Here is a 14,693-nt window from a genome sequence, read left to right on the forward strand (position 1 = left end):
TATCGTTCTTTTGAAGAAGGAGCGATGAGAGAATCTCTAGCTTTCTTTTCGCCGCACCCGTTCACCTTTTCATATTCTTCTCAACTGACATGTTTCCGCAAATTGGGATTAACCGTCTACACCTATTGACTTCTTCCCCTTTCAGTCGACACATATTGAATTAACCGGTTGTTTCCTTTCTCTATTTAATGACTGGGGTGAGGAGAGATAATCTTTTCATTTCTTTATTCGATCTTCATATTCTCTGTAAATCTTCATCTTCTCTGCAAATCTTCATCTTCATCTTCTTGAATTCTTCGTTTTTTCTTCATGAAGATTTACCCAGTGTTGTTCTTCTCTGAACTTGATGGATTCTCATTCGAGGTTAAAATCTTTATTAATTTTCTCCCTTGAAATTTCAATTTGTTATTGTTTATTTGTAACTGTGTTTTTATTGTTCTTCATATTCCCATACTGGTTTTGTTACAGCAAGAATTCTTCTTCTGGTAATGTTCGTTCTTCAGTTCAAAACCCTAAATATTCTTCGAGCTCCAAAGATAACGAGTCTCGCAAGAGAAAGCCTTCGCATAACAAAGCAATAAGAAATACTCTTTTTCCTATAAAACAATATTGTTGCCTTTGTTTCTTATCTGCATTGTTTTTCGCAGGATGTTGAGAGCGAGATTGGTGGTGATAAGAAGAAAAGGATTAAGATAGTTCGTAAAGCCCCCACGATTAACACTTCTATTGTCATGCCGAAATTCAGCTATACGAAGAAGGGTTCTGAGATCTCTACTGACGCACCCTCTCAATACTTTATTTCCTCGGCTTCTTTGGATGCTTTTGTTCCTTCAAAGGAAATTTCTACTACTAAGGAAATGAATTTGACTGATCATGCAGTTATTTTTCCTTCTGAAAATTTGGCCGCACCAGTAGTGGATTCCACTGTTTCCAATTTTGTAAACCTTGTTGCCTCAGCGTATCTTACCGCATCAGTGGAAGATATAACCACACCTATTTCGCAGGGTACTACTACTAATTCCTCTGCGGATGCTATAATGACCGCTCCTTCTCATTCTGCAGTCTCTTCTTCTCCTTCCGATGCAAAGCCTCTTCTAAATCATTAATGTTGCACGCTCATCTGTTAAGGATCCTTCCCAAGTTTGCATCTGTGATGCTCTTGTCATGATATTAGGGTACTCTGCTCCAGACAAGTCTGCTAGAAGAGAAATATTCTCACAACTGGATTCTAGTTTTAATCTTGATTTTGATCTTCTGGTAGCTATTCTTTTGCTTGTAACTTTCTTTCCATTTTAATTGATGGTGTTTTCATATTCTTATCTGAATTATTTCTTCTTTTAGGATTCTCGTCGCCGCTTAGTCCAGGCTGAGGGGTTTTCTGAGTCTAGCAACATTATCCAAGAGCTTCACCGTCAAGTTGCTAAGTTGAAGACTGCTCTTCAAGATGAATCTCTTGCGTATGAAAATCTTCGCTCTAAGAATCAAGTTCTTAAATGTATGTGTATCTTTATTTTGTCAATTATCTAAACGAAACTTGTACTTGTATTCATGTCTTGAATTTCTTCATGCGTATGTTAAGGATTAAATCAGAAGCGTGTTATGGAGAGATTTAGCTATCAATATTCTGTTGAAGTTGCTCGTGCGGACAATGAAAAATTGCATAATCAAATAGATCAACTAATTAATAATCATTCATATTCGCTTGATTAGATAGAGAACCTAAAGAATGGGAATCTTTGTTTAGTTAATCAGAATAAATTTCTATACTCCCAAGTATACCATTTTTCTGGAATGTTGCTTAGTGCTGATTTAAGGTACCAAACTCTATCAGATGAGAATCAAGTCTTGGCCGCCGAGAAGCGGTATTTCTTAAAGAAAGAGGCGATATTTGTATGTCAATATCTTATTCTCCAGAAGATTTGTGATAACCAAGAGGAATCCCTTCGCACGCTAAAAAATCAAAATGATGAGTCTATGAAGAAAGTAACTTTGGAGAATGAGAAAGTCATCCAAAGCAAGATAAATTTGACCATGAAGATGAATAAACTTCAAGAAGAGCATACACAACTAAAGGGATCTCATGATTTAGTTGGTGATGATTTTGATAATGTTATGGAAAGTTGGAAAAGTAGTGGTATCACTTTATCTCAATACCTCATTTCTTAGAGGGAAGGTAGTCACGTCGACCTGGCTGCCTCAGTTTACCCCTTCTTTTTATGGTTCTTGTCTTGTAGCTGGGAAATTGTCACTTTGATAATAATTAAATTTTTTTTTGCAGAGTCTGAGAAGTCGCATCAGTCTACCATCTCCAAGTTGAGATCTGATATGGCCAAGGCTCATAGAGAACGCACGAGACTCTCATTAGCGCTTACTTCTTCTCGCGACAGAGCGAATAGAAGGTGTTTATACCTTGGAAACTTAATGGAGGTTTCCATTGAGAACACTAAGAAGAGTTCCGCCCAAGAAGCTCATGTTAAGGCTCAGATTATCGCAAATCAAGTTTTCATTGACAAATCACTTCCTCTAGTGAATGTAAAACCCCTTGATGTGGATGCAGATGAAGAGATTCCTGAGCCCGATAGTGACTATGATTATGTGAGCGATGGTGATGAAGACGAATAAGTTCTCCTTCCAAAGGATCATCCTGGAAAGGATAGATCTGGTAGTGGTCCTTCCAAAGATCCAAGTTCTGATGTTAATCCCAACAGCGAGGTTGATGTTGAAGTATCTACACCAAACCAAGACGCTCCTTCTAATGATGCTTAGATTTTTCCTTTCTTCTAGTCTTCTGTGTATCTGATTATGTATCTTTGGATATTTTTGAAATACACTTCTATTTCTGCTATCTTTATGTAAGATTGTCTCTAACAAGGAGGATAATACTCTTCTCATGTTGATTCCCATACTTTCCTTTATTATTCTGTTTGTTAGAGATAATACTTATTTCCTCTTTATGCGGTTATATCCGTATGTTATTGGTCCTTTAAGTATTTGTCCTGCAAAATAAAAGTTGTTATATTTTGAAATAATCTTAGGGTTTTGTATTGAGGTTTTACTGAGCCTCCCTAGTTAGTGGTCTTATCATCCTTACCCTTATTTTTGTCTGAAATTATTATTGTGCGGCAAAATCGTAGGCCGTCATTACTCTTTCAAGTAACTACCCAATTATCTTGCCTTATCATCTCTTTATCATTGCCTCTGTAGGATGCATTTATGCGTTAATACGACGAGCCTTATTACTCCCATGAGTAAAAGTCTCATGATATTAACGTCTTTGACACAATTCAGCTCCTTAATGGAGGGTGCCTTCCTTATATTCCCCCTGATTTCCCCTTCAAGGAAGCCTACCCCTATCGGGTTAGGGTGGGTTCTTCCCATCCAGTGATGCAACAATTAGTTGTTTTCGCGGCCTCTTATCCCTCTGCCGATATGGCTTATGGTTACGAGACCGCACCCTAAGTGGGGTTTCTTGAGGACCGAATGCATCATAGTTAGGACTTGTCAAGAGCATCCAGCTATGCTCCAGATGCCCCAGGCACTCTTGACTCAACCGTGTACCTAGGCACCCTGATCGAGTTTCTTCATTCCTTAGTAGAGAGATTCTTACCTTAGTCTTTCAACTAAGGCGCTCTACTGGATGGGCTTTTATTTCACCCCAAATCTTCATGACTCAGGCTCCAGGGTCGGTGTAGCTTTCTCCTGAGTCATGCAAAATTCTCAGGGTTTTCTCAAATTGTGACGCGCGTTAGGTCTTATTTTTGCCTCTTGCTATTATGCGAACTAGGGTGCACGCCACAATTGGATGTCTTTCCTCCATTGTTAGAGGTTTTACTTCTGATGCCTTATATTAAGGTCTAATTTTTTCCTTTTTCTCATCTGCAATATATGTAACGAAGAAGAATTTTTCATTTTTATTTATGTGCTTGAATGGTACAATTCTGGGATCTTCATTCTTCACTGATATAAGTACTAATTAGAGTCAACGACCACATGACCCTGTGCGTCTTTATACATCATTAATTTCGCTCCCTATATATTTTCGTCTTTTTGTGTATGACTTATGGATAATACTTCTTTAAATAAATACTATTCCACGAGTGTTCAAGTCTTTGCCCCATGTTACTCCCTTCAGGATCCATTAGTTCATATGCTCCCTATCCAACAACTCTATTGATTATATAAGGTACATCCCATGTCTTCTCTAATTTTCCATCTCCACCTCTCTGATTAGGCGGTATTTCTCTTAAAACTAGTTCTCCTGGTTGGAATTCTCTTTCTTTGACGCGCTTGTTATATTCTCTAGCTAGTCTCTTGTGGTAATTCTCCATATGTTGCAGAGAAATTTCTCTACTTTCTTCTAAATCATCAAGCTTTGTTAAGATCCGATCTGTGTTTAAATTCTTTTCCCATGCTTCTTTTTTGTTATAGGTATGATGACTTCAGTTGGTAGCACCGCTTCTACTCCATATGTTAAACAGAAGGGAGACATTCCTGTCGCTTCTCTCCGTGTTGTTCTATATTCCCATACTGCATTTTGAACCTGTTCGCACCGACCTTTATTTTTCCCATCAAGATTTTTCTTCATAATATCATTGTTGTGTTAGTTGCCTCAGTCTTCCCATTACTTTGCAAATATAAAGGAGTTGATTTTCCGCTTTGTATCTTGAACGCGTTAAGCAACATTTCTATGTTTTCGCCCTCAAATTTCTTTCCATTATCAGAGACTAATTGTACGGGGATCCCAAATATGCAAATGGTGTTTTCAAATATGAAAGTGAAGACATATCGATCTCGAATATGTTGTACTGCTTTCACCTGAGCTTACACTTGCACTAAAAAGAGAAGGAAAGCTCCTTGAAGACTTATGTCATATGAAAGCTGAAAATGATCAACTCAAACGTGATCTTTCTTTATGTAAAACTGATCTATACTCCTTCAAGATCATCTCTTCCTCGAAGATTCAATCCTTAGAAGAAAAACTAAGGAAAAGTATTGATCAAGAAAGGAACACTGAGCGGTTAAGAAAAACTGCAACTGATGATTACAACGCCTTAAAAGTCTCATATGTTTTTGAGATAAAGACAGTTTGCGAACATGTCAAAAGGCTAAAGAATTATATGTGTTCTTTAATGTCTGAACACCAGTTGGACACAACCCTTTCATTAAGGTACAAAAAATCTGGTTAAACCTGTTCCTTAAAAGAAAAAAGGAGTGTGGACAATAAGGACACTAAAAGGAGTCTTTCTCTTGCAAAAAGGGATTTGGAGGGGATCACAAGATAAACCACTCACATCAGAGGTCTACATATCATCAGGGTCGTCAAAATCGATGCTTTCATTGCGGAAACAAAGGTCATGTTGTTAAGAATTGTGAACGGCTTTCTCATTTGAACTCTGATAAAATCCTCCAAGGACTAAAGTTTGTCATGAGATCATCTTCTGAAGAAAGCATACGTAGATCTGATCTTTCTAAATCAAAGGACTCTCAACATCACTCACCTGGTGGTGTTAATCACATAAAGAATAAGGACTAGAAAGCTAAGAAGTGGAGGTAGAGGATCTTTACACACTTTTATACCTTCAACCAGACCTTTCTTAGAAAGAGTGTCTATATAGGAAGAATGATCCTCAGAACAAATAATATAAAGATATGGAGATAGAAGATATCCCTGTCTCAATCCTCTCTAGCTATGGTTTGAAATGCCAGTAGGGTTACCACTGAGGAGGACAGAGTAAGACACGGAAGAGACACACTGATTTATTTGTTTAATCCAGTGGTCAGAGAGGCCCATTTTGGTTAAGACATTTTCAAGAAAAGACAATTTCATCTTGTCATAAGCTTTAGACATATCAAGTTTAATGGCAACAATGCCTTCTGTTTTATCATTGTGATTGACAGCAAATATAGCCTCATTAGCTAGACGAATATTATGAGAAATACTCCTCTTAGGAACAAAGGCACTTTGATTTTGGGAAATTATATTATTCATGAAAGTCTTCAATCTATTAGCTAGAGTTTTGGAAAGAATTTTATAAATAAAATTACAGAGCCCTATCGGTCTATACTGAGATACCAGCTCAGCAAGAGGAACCTCAGGGATGAGAGTAATATTAGTATAATTAAAAACTTTTGCTATATGCCCAGTTCTAAAGCAAGTCTGGGTCATATCAATGAAAACCTCTCCTATAATGTCCCAATATTTCTGATAAAACAGACCAGTGAAACCATCAGGTCCGGGAGCCTTTTTTTCCCCATTTGAAATACAACATTCTTGATCTCCTCTGGAGAGAGAGGAGAATTCAGATGAGAATTATCAACATCTGTAAATTTTACAGGCAGGTCTTGAAGGATTTCATCTTAAAATTGTTGTGGATGGGAGGAGTAAATATTTTTGAAGTAATTTATAAATGAGGTTCAAATACTATTTCTATCAGTTAGAATAGTATCTGAGGGTTCCTTAATCCAACTAATGGCATTTCTTTTTTTCTAAACAAAGTGACTCTATGAAAATATGGTGAATTTTTGTCACCTTCCATAAGCCAGACCTCTATAGATTTGTCCTTCCAATATAGTTCCTATATATTATAAAGGTATTCCAATCTGGCTCTAAGTCTAGCAATAGATCTAGAGTCGTTTGGATTAGATGTCTGAACAATTCCTCCCTAGTGGTAGATATATTGTTCGAATATTACCAAATGAAGATTTATTCCAATCACAAAGGTTTTTCTTAGTATTTAGAAGTTTAACTTTGAGTTTATAAGCAGGGGAACCCACAACATTAACATACCAAGAGTTAGCTATAATATCTATACAAGTAGGATCTTCAGTCCACATATCCATAAAATGAAAAGGTCTAGGCATACAAATGTCCTCAAAGTTGAAGCCTATATACATAGGGCAGTGATTTGAAGAGTCTCTATGCAGATTATTGACACAAAGTTTAGGAAATAGAATTTAAACAAATTGATTAATGAGACATCTATATAATCTTTCAAGGATAAGATGATCTGGACCTTGTTGCATATTAGACCAAGTAAATCGAGTGCCAGAAAAACTAGGATAATGCAAGTTAAACACAGAACAAAAACTCCTAAGGTTTGAAAAATCAGAGTCATCAACTTCTAGCCCACCATTCTTATCCTCAGTACCTAAAGTGGCATAAAAGTCACCTACAAAAGAAAACTAGTTCATCTAGAGGTGTTTGAGGTAACTGGCATTGATTTTCCCTGAAATGTTGAGTTGAATTTCCCTTTTCCAGGCCAGAACAAGACCACCACTTCTTCCAATACTTGGGACATTTAAAGTGCACGGAAAACCCATATTTTTTAGTCTTTTAGCAGCCAAATCTTTGTTCATTTTAGTTTCCGACATGAAGAGGATTTCAGGGTTAATGTTTCTACATAACAGGCTGAGTTCCTTATTAGCAATTTTTTTACCCAATCCTCTAACATTCCAGCAAAGCATGTTGACATTATTAACAGGAAAATGATTGACAGGAATATCAGCATTAAGAGGGTCAATTAAAGGAGGGGAAGGATTTGAATTTACCTGAGTGGTAGAAGCAGAACCATCACCAATATGAGAATCACTAGAACCACCAATTTGAGAAGCATCTTGGGTAGAACTTAGACTCAGAGTAGCAACATTGTGAAGAGAATTATTACGTACACCATTGTTGCTTGGGAAATCGTCAACAAGTACATTATAACTTCCACAAGGATCAACCAGGGAATGGGTGTTGAAGGTACAATTTAATAAGTTGGTAGTAGGTAGATCTCCCAATTTAGTGATTGGAGGGAAAAGTTGAACACAATCGGGTTCAGAAGCATCATGTTGTTCAGGAATTACCACTATGCTAGCTAAAGTAGAAGAACTGGCTCATGTGTGTTTCCTCAGATCAACTCTAGGATTAATTTTAGGTTTGAGGTTTGATAGGGGATCATGTTCAACAACTGAAGAAATGACTTCTCCTCTAGTAATAGCAGGAGTCTGAGTCGGAACAACAATTGTTTTAAATCTTCTCGAAGAGTTACATGTTCAGATGAGACCACGATTTATAAACTCAGGAATAAAGATAGAAACTTCAACGATAATACTTTGAGTTGTAACTTGTTTGAAGACAACAGGTAACCCGTTGGATCATATCCGATATTGTGAAGGCAGATCGGGCATGGTGATATAATCTTGTGAAGGGGTGAAGGCTGAGTACAATAATGGCCTGACAAAAGCACAATCATCCTCCTCGAGATACTTGACAGGACAAAAGATTACCCATCTAACGGTTATAAACACTTACAAGAAAAACAGAGTTTCTCTCTCTTTCTCTCTCTGTTTTCTTCTTTTTGTTTGTCGGTTTTTTTCCTTCTTTCTTTTTTTTTCATCTTCTCAGTCTCGATTTTCTTTGTGGGTTTTTTAGTTTTCACTTTTATTTTTCTTTCTTTTTTTTCTTTTTTGTTTTTCATTTTTGTTACTCCTCGAAAAACCCTAAAAATCACACCTTTTTTTCATCAAATCAAGAGGATTTATACAGAAAAATGCAACAGCAGCAGCAACAGCAGAGATTTAAACAACAACAACAAGTAGCTTTGATGCAACAAGCAGCTTTAATGCAACAACAACATCAACAATCTATGTATCATCCTGGTTTATTAGCTCCTCCACAGGTATACATGTCTTCCTCAATCACTCTATTGAAAAAAAAAAGTATGGGTTTTTCATTTTGTTAACTTTGCTGTTCTGGGTTTGGTTCTTTGTATGCTATTTAGGGTTTTTGACTTAAAGTTAGGGTTTTTATTGTTGTTAGGTTAGTCATTTTTGTGGTTGCCGTTCTGGGGGTGTGTTGATTTTCTGCTACAAAGAGATATAAGGGTTTACTTTTGGGGTTGAGAGCAGGTGGATAAGACATTTAGGGTTTTTCTTTTAATTTGGGGAAAGTAGTAGAAAACAGGTTAATATACAAATTTAGGGTTTTTATGGTGTCTTCATTTGGATTAGAAATACAATTGATAGAAATTTGGAGTTTTTGTTATGTTAGGTCACTTAATTGACACACAATTTCTTCTCAATACTGTTCTATTTGGTAAAATCCGTCGTATGTGTATACTTTGAGGGGTTTATCTAGTTGTGTGCGAAATTTAACGGACATTGGCACTCTCAGTGATTTGCTCAGAGGAAAGGATTACTGAGTAATTGTTATGTAGAAATGTGAATTTAGCATCACATATCTGTACTAGTTAATTAGAATGTTAGATTTCTTCTATTGCATTTTTATAGGATCTTTTTTGGTTTTTACTTTTTGATTTTGCAGATAGAGCCGATCCCAAGTGGAAATCTACCTCCTGGTTTTGATTCGAGTACATGCCGCAGTGTGTGAGTGTCCTAGGGTCTTTTTCATTATTTTATTTCTTCTTTTTATGTTTACTCGCGGATAGATCTTTAGGATGCCGAAGCACTGTATCTATCTAAAAAATATGTCTATGTGACATCTGACGAGAAAAGTGTTTGTGACCCTCTGGATTCATAAGCCCCTAACGGTTCTGCACATTATGTGAGGTCTTTCGTGTTTCTTTACATCTCTACTTTTTTTCTTACTTGGGGCTTATGGGCAGATCTCCAGCAATTCATTATCTGAATGTTGCATATTTGATTCATCAGTCTAAGCATCTTATCGGTTACATGTATGTGATTGCAGGTATGTTGGAAACATTCATACTCAGGTGACCGAACCACTTCTTCAGGAGGTTTTTGCAAGTACTGGTCCACTTGAAGGTTGCAAGTTAATTCGAAAAGAGAAGGTATAGTGTATGGATTGCCTATAAATGGATGATTCTTGATCAGCCTTGTAGGGCTGGGCAGTTGTATGTTCTAGCGGGGGTTATTTTCTTGAAGGGTTTGCTATGTTTTTGGTTGTTTATATTGGTGTTTGCTTACCATTTGCGTTATCTTTCTTGTTTGCAGTCATCCTATGGTTTTATTGACTACTTTGATCGTAGATGTGCTGCTCTTGCTATTATGACTCTCAACGGGAGACATTTGTGAGTAGAATCCTTCTGCTTTTGATTGCTTGTCTCGTTCTTCTGTCCTGCATCTAACTCTGTTCATATGCAGGTTTGGGCAGCCTATCAAAGTTAATTGGGCATATGCTAGTGGTCAGAGGGAGGACACCTCAGGTTATACGCTTTTTTAATTGTTTACCCTAGGTTTGTAAGTTTTCCCCCGACACAGATCTCATTGGACACTGTTTGCTTCTTAATGTTGTGCAGGTCATTTCAACATATTTGTTGGTGATCTTAGCCCTGAGGTTACTGATGCTACTTTATATGCTTGTTTTTCTGTTTATCCAAGTTGCTCGTAAGTTCCTCTTGATTCAGTCTATTCTTTTGGTTTCCATTTTTTGTTACTTTGTTTTTTCTCGATTTCTCATATAGGGCTCAGGAGTCAAAGTAAAATAAGTCGATAAACTTCTGTTTGAAGTTGAAGTTGTAGGATAACATTTGTTGGAATTTGTCATGGTTGCAGAGATGCTAGGGTTATGTGGGATCAAAAGACTGGACGTTCAAGAGGTTTTGGGTTTGTTTCCTTCAGGAATCAGCAGGTCAGTAAAATACTCTTGTTGTCTCCAGACACAGAAGTGCCTCCATGGGTTTTTTTTTCTTCTTTTTCTGTCTTGTCTTTCTTTGTCATTGTTATCTAGTTGTTGCACTAGTTATCTTCTCTAGTTTCATGTTCCATCATTACCATTCAATCTTGTTCTCTATTTCAGGAAGCTCAAGGTGCAATAAATGATTTAACTGGTAAGGAAAACTATATCACTTTCACGTATTTTACTGGGAGATTGCACGTTATATTTCTTTTATTCAATTTTTTTTTCTGAAGTTTTATCTTAGGACATACTTCTTTTGTATTTTAATCACTCGATCGATACTGGAGCTCAACAGGACTAATATCTATCTTTGTCTGCTAGTTGTTTCGGGACTCCAGTACAAAATTCAATTGTCATAGTACACCGTTTACCTTCTAGATACAATTTTATCTAATAATCTATTCATTCTTCTGCTTTTACTTTGATCCTATAGGAAAGTGGCTAGGCAGTAGACAGATACGGTGTAACTGGGCGGCGAAAGGTGCTACTTCAAACGATGAGAAGCAACACTCAGATGTCAAAAGTGTGGTTGAATTGACAAATGGAGGAACATCAGGTGAGTTGTGTTTAAAGTGTGAGCACTTGTTAGTTGTGGCTTGTGGGACTCAAACGTCCAAATATCTAAATTGGATTTTTATGCAAGTGGTTAGTGTGGCGAGCTTAATACATTTTCAGCTTAGACTCTTCTTTGATTCACTAAGTTTCTTGCAAACAAATCATTGTTGGAAGCTTGAAAACCAAAGTTCTGATGTAATTCTTTTGTAAATGGGAGATGGTTCCTCTATAATAATGGAAATACTTGAAGCTTTATCCATTGTCTCGATTACAATGTCTTGACTTTGACAAATTTTTGTGGAGATTCTTAACATTTTCTCTCTTTTTGCAGAAGACGGTCAAGAGACCATAAATGAAGATGCTCCCGAGAATAATCCTCAGTATACTACAGTTTATGTTGGCAACCTTGCGCCAGAGGCAAGAAAGTCATCTCTTTTTTAATACTTGGCTGTTTCGTATTCCTATTTGTAGACATTTTGTAAGCTTTTTATACTGCTAGTTTTTTGAAATACCCAAGTGATTTATAAAAGCTCTCTTTGATTATGTTTCGAGATTACTCATGGATACGTAATTTTACAGATTACCCAGCTTGATCTCCACCGACATTTCCATTCCCTTGGTGCCGGAGCAATTGAAGAAGTCAGAGTACAACGAGACAAAGGCTTTGGTTTTGTGAGATACAGTAACCATTCAGAAGCAGCTCTTGCTATTCAGATGGCCAATACTCGCATGTTCTTTGGAAAGGCATTAAAGGTAAAAAGCGTGTCTTCCTTTGACCAATCTCATCATCTCTCTCTCTGTTCTTTTCTAATGTTTCCTATGTATTTGCAGTGTTCGTGGGGTAGCAAACCAACCCCACCAGCGACAAGTTCAACCCCACTCCCCCCACCCGCCGCAGCTGGGCCTTTCCCTGGTATTACCACCACCGACTTGTTAGCCTATGAGCGACAGATGCAAATGAGCAAAATGGGAGGTCCTCAGGCGGCAGCGATGATGCATCACCACCCTCATGCTCAGCTTGCTCTAAAGCAAGCCATGGGAATGGGTGCTGCCGGAGCAGCCAGTCAAGCAATTTATGACGGTGGTTACCCGAACGCCCAACAACTCATGTACTACCACCAGTAAATCATCTTCCTCGACCACTTTCTTTCTCTCTATACTTATAGTTGCCTCGCCTGCTGGACAGAGACGAGACTGCTTGAGTTTGTACTAAACCTTAAAACTAGACCCATTTTCTTTTTAAGTTTCTCCTTCCACTGTAAGCTTGTTTGAGTGTACTACTTGGAATTTGTATGGATATATATCATAGCGTGTGAAGTTTTATGTTTTATGTAGGGTTTGAGCGAGTTTTTTCTTTTCTACTGTTGGGAGTGATTACCCGATGGAAATGATTCCTGTACCTAGTGGTGTTCTTGTTTCTTTACAATTTCTCTAGTTTTCTGTTTCATTCTGACTGTATTATATATTTCTCTGTTGATGAATCGAAAGCGAAGTTCTTCATTTTCGTAATCTCGATCTCTCTGGCCTGTTCATCTCACAAGAATATGATCTCTATTGTTTGTTGCAATCAAGTGTTACGGACTAGTCAAAAATAGTGAATTCAATATAAACAAGAAAAGAGTGATAAATTTTCATTATGTCACTAAATTCTTTCAAAAATTTATACAATACAAGCATAAGCTTTTAAGCTTGCACATACATTCAAAAATTTGCCTTCCTTCGAACCGGTTGATTCTTGCTACACGGCCAAAACTGTACTGAATCAAACACGTCTTCACAGGTCCAAAAGTGTACTGAATTTCGTCGCTCATGCAGTCTTTGTAGTAGTAGGTCCAATAATGTACCTTAGGCGTCATCCTGGTAATTACTAGTGGTAGCGGTGGTGCCGGGTTATTTAGTTACGAACCTTTAGTTTTTGACATAATCAAGATGCAGTAATTCCGGCAGAGAAGAGTTGGCCACCACCTGAGTACGGCGAAATCGATATATCTCTATATCTCGATGCCTCTGATCGACATTTCTCTTGTCGCTCGTCGCTTACTATTTGTCTGTGTCGACATTCGTTGCTACAAAATGCTTTCTCACCCCTATACAGGAACATAACAAAATTATCATCAGTCTATGATCCACAATAACCACAGTATTGAACGTTTTAGCAACACTTAAAAAAAACTGTTGTCTAAATGTATACCATTCGACAATTAGAGAGAGCTTAGATAGAAAGAAATTTACCTGTACATGAATATATCTTTTCCATGAAGCTTTTTCCTGCACAAGAAGCAAGAACTAAGAAAATCCGATGTCGGAAACTCGAATTCCGATTCCTTACGCCGTGGCGGTGACTCGGAAAATACACCCATATTGATCCTCCTCATTTCATTATCATTATCATTATGAACAACAACTTTAGATACCAATTCCTGATCACCACCATGATCACAATAAACCCTTGTGTAAGACTGATTATTCGGCTTATGAAGTGTTACATAAGTGTAACTTTCTGAATCTTGTTCCTCCATTAACACTTCTCTACAATTTCTTGTACCGTTAGTGTTACCAATTGGAATTGGAACAGATATAGATGCACCTTTAGCTGTTGCTGTTGTAGTAGTAGCAGCAGTAGTTGTTGCTGTTGATCCTCTATTCAAATTACCAGCAATGAATCTCATCTGAATTTCACTCCGACCACCGCCGGACTTCTCCAACGCTGCCAGTATACCCAATCCGACTCCGCCGATTGCCGGCACTCTTGGTGATCGAATCTTGAAATCCAAAGGGCTCTTCGGACTGGTAATTTCCTCGGAAAACATCGCCCGGTAACCGGAGAATTCCGGCTTTAGCAACTTCCCTATCACAATTGGTCTTGTAGTTTTACCCAACATATCTAAATATAAATGAATTCTAATCAAAAATTACAAGAGAAATGAAAGATTTTCAGATCAAGCTCAAAACTTGAGTTATGTTTCTTGATCAAATACAAATCTTGGGGCTCGATTAAATTGAGAAATTCAGCTCTCAATTCAATGAAATTTTTTTTGTTCTCTCTCCTTCTCACTTCTCTTCTCCTTCTCTGGAATTTATGAAGTAGGAGGAGTGAGTTTAGCCCACAGGTTTCGAGTTTGGATTATATGGTTGATGATTGGAATATAAAAACAAAAACAAGAAAATAATTTTTAATACATTAAATAAAATAAATCATAAACAATAATTAATTAAATTTAATTGTTTATGAATGAATGGAAATAATTCAATCTCTGATTTATTTATTTTTTTAAAGAAAGGAAAAAGAAAAGTGTCACCTATCAATGAAATGCGTGGTCCTCTAACAAGTTCCATCACCATTGATCAAGACCACATTCATATTCATTCACTGTTGATACATTAAATTTTATAGAAGAAAGAGTTCTGACAGATGAGAGTTTGGTACGTGTCAATAATCATGGATGGGTTATGTGTAAAAAAAATCTGAGATCGGCATATACTCTACGGATAAACG

At 37.2% G+C, this 14,693-nt stretch overlaps 2 protein-coding genes across 2 annotated transcripts; one reads left to right on the forward strand and one right to left on the reverse strand.

The window, feature by feature from the left end:
- The first annotated feature begins 8,390 nt into the window (after positions 1-8,390).
- On the forward strand, positions 8,391-12,697 carry LOC113325953 (oligouridylate-binding protein 1B-like). The gene is made up of 12 exons (XM_026573778.1): positions 8,391-8,663; positions 9,308-9,369; positions 9,692-9,794; positions 9,958-10,034; positions 10,108-10,169; positions 10,263-10,350; positions 10,519-10,594; positions 10,763-10,793; positions 11,076-11,198; positions 11,529-11,614; positions 11,777-11,950; positions 12,029-12,697. The coding sequence occupies exons 1-12, from the start codon at positions 8,535-8,537 to the stop codon at positions 12,320-12,322; spliced, it is 1,305 nt and encodes a 434-aa protein (XP_026429563.1). The 5' UTR covers positions 8,391-8,534; the 3' UTR covers positions 12,323-12,697.
- Positions 12,698-12,796: 99 nt separating this feature from the next.
- Positions 12,797-14,310, reverse strand: LOC113325954. The gene is made up of 2 exons (XM_026573780.1): positions 13,430-14,310; positions 12,797-13,284 (listed from the first exon to the last, which is right to left on the reverse strand). The coding sequence occupies exons 1-2, from the start codon at positions 14,077-14,079 to the stop codon at positions 13,122-13,124; spliced, it is 813 nt and encodes a 270-aa protein (XP_026429565.1). The 5' UTR covers positions 14,080-14,310; the 3' UTR covers positions 12,797-13,121.
- Between the last annotated feature and the right edge of the window lie 383 nt (positions 14,311-14,693).

The sequence above is a fragment of the Papaver somniferum genome, unplaced genomic scaffold, assembly GCF_003573695.1.
Source record: "Papaver somniferum cultivar HN1 unplaced genomic scaffold, ASM357369v1 unplaced-scaffold_10, whole genome shotgun sequence".
NCBI lineage: Eukaryota > Viridiplantae > Streptophyta > Magnoliopsida > Ranunculales > Papaveraceae > Papaver > Papaver somniferum.

Coding starts and splice junctions, on each gene's coding strand:
- LOC113325953 (XM_026573778.1), top strand. CDS start 8,535: ATGCAACAGCAGCAGCAACAGCAGAGATTTAAACAACAACAACAAGTA. Junction 10,035..10,107: donor ACTCTCAACGGGAGACATTT/GTGAGTAGAATC, acceptor GTTCATATGCAG/GTTTGGGCAGCCTATCAAAG. Junction 11,951..12,028: donor TCTTTGGAAAGGCATTAAAG/GTAAAAAGCGTG, acceptor ATGTATTTGCAG/TGTTCGTGGGGTAGCAAACC.
- LOC113325954 (XM_026573780.1), bottom strand. CDS start 14,079: ATGTTGGGTAAAACTACAAGACCAATTGTGATAGGGAAGTTGCTAAAG. Junction 13,285..13,429: donor AAAGATATATTCATGTACAG/GTAAATTTCTTT, acceptor GTTCCTGTATAG/GGGTGAGAAAGCATTTTGTA.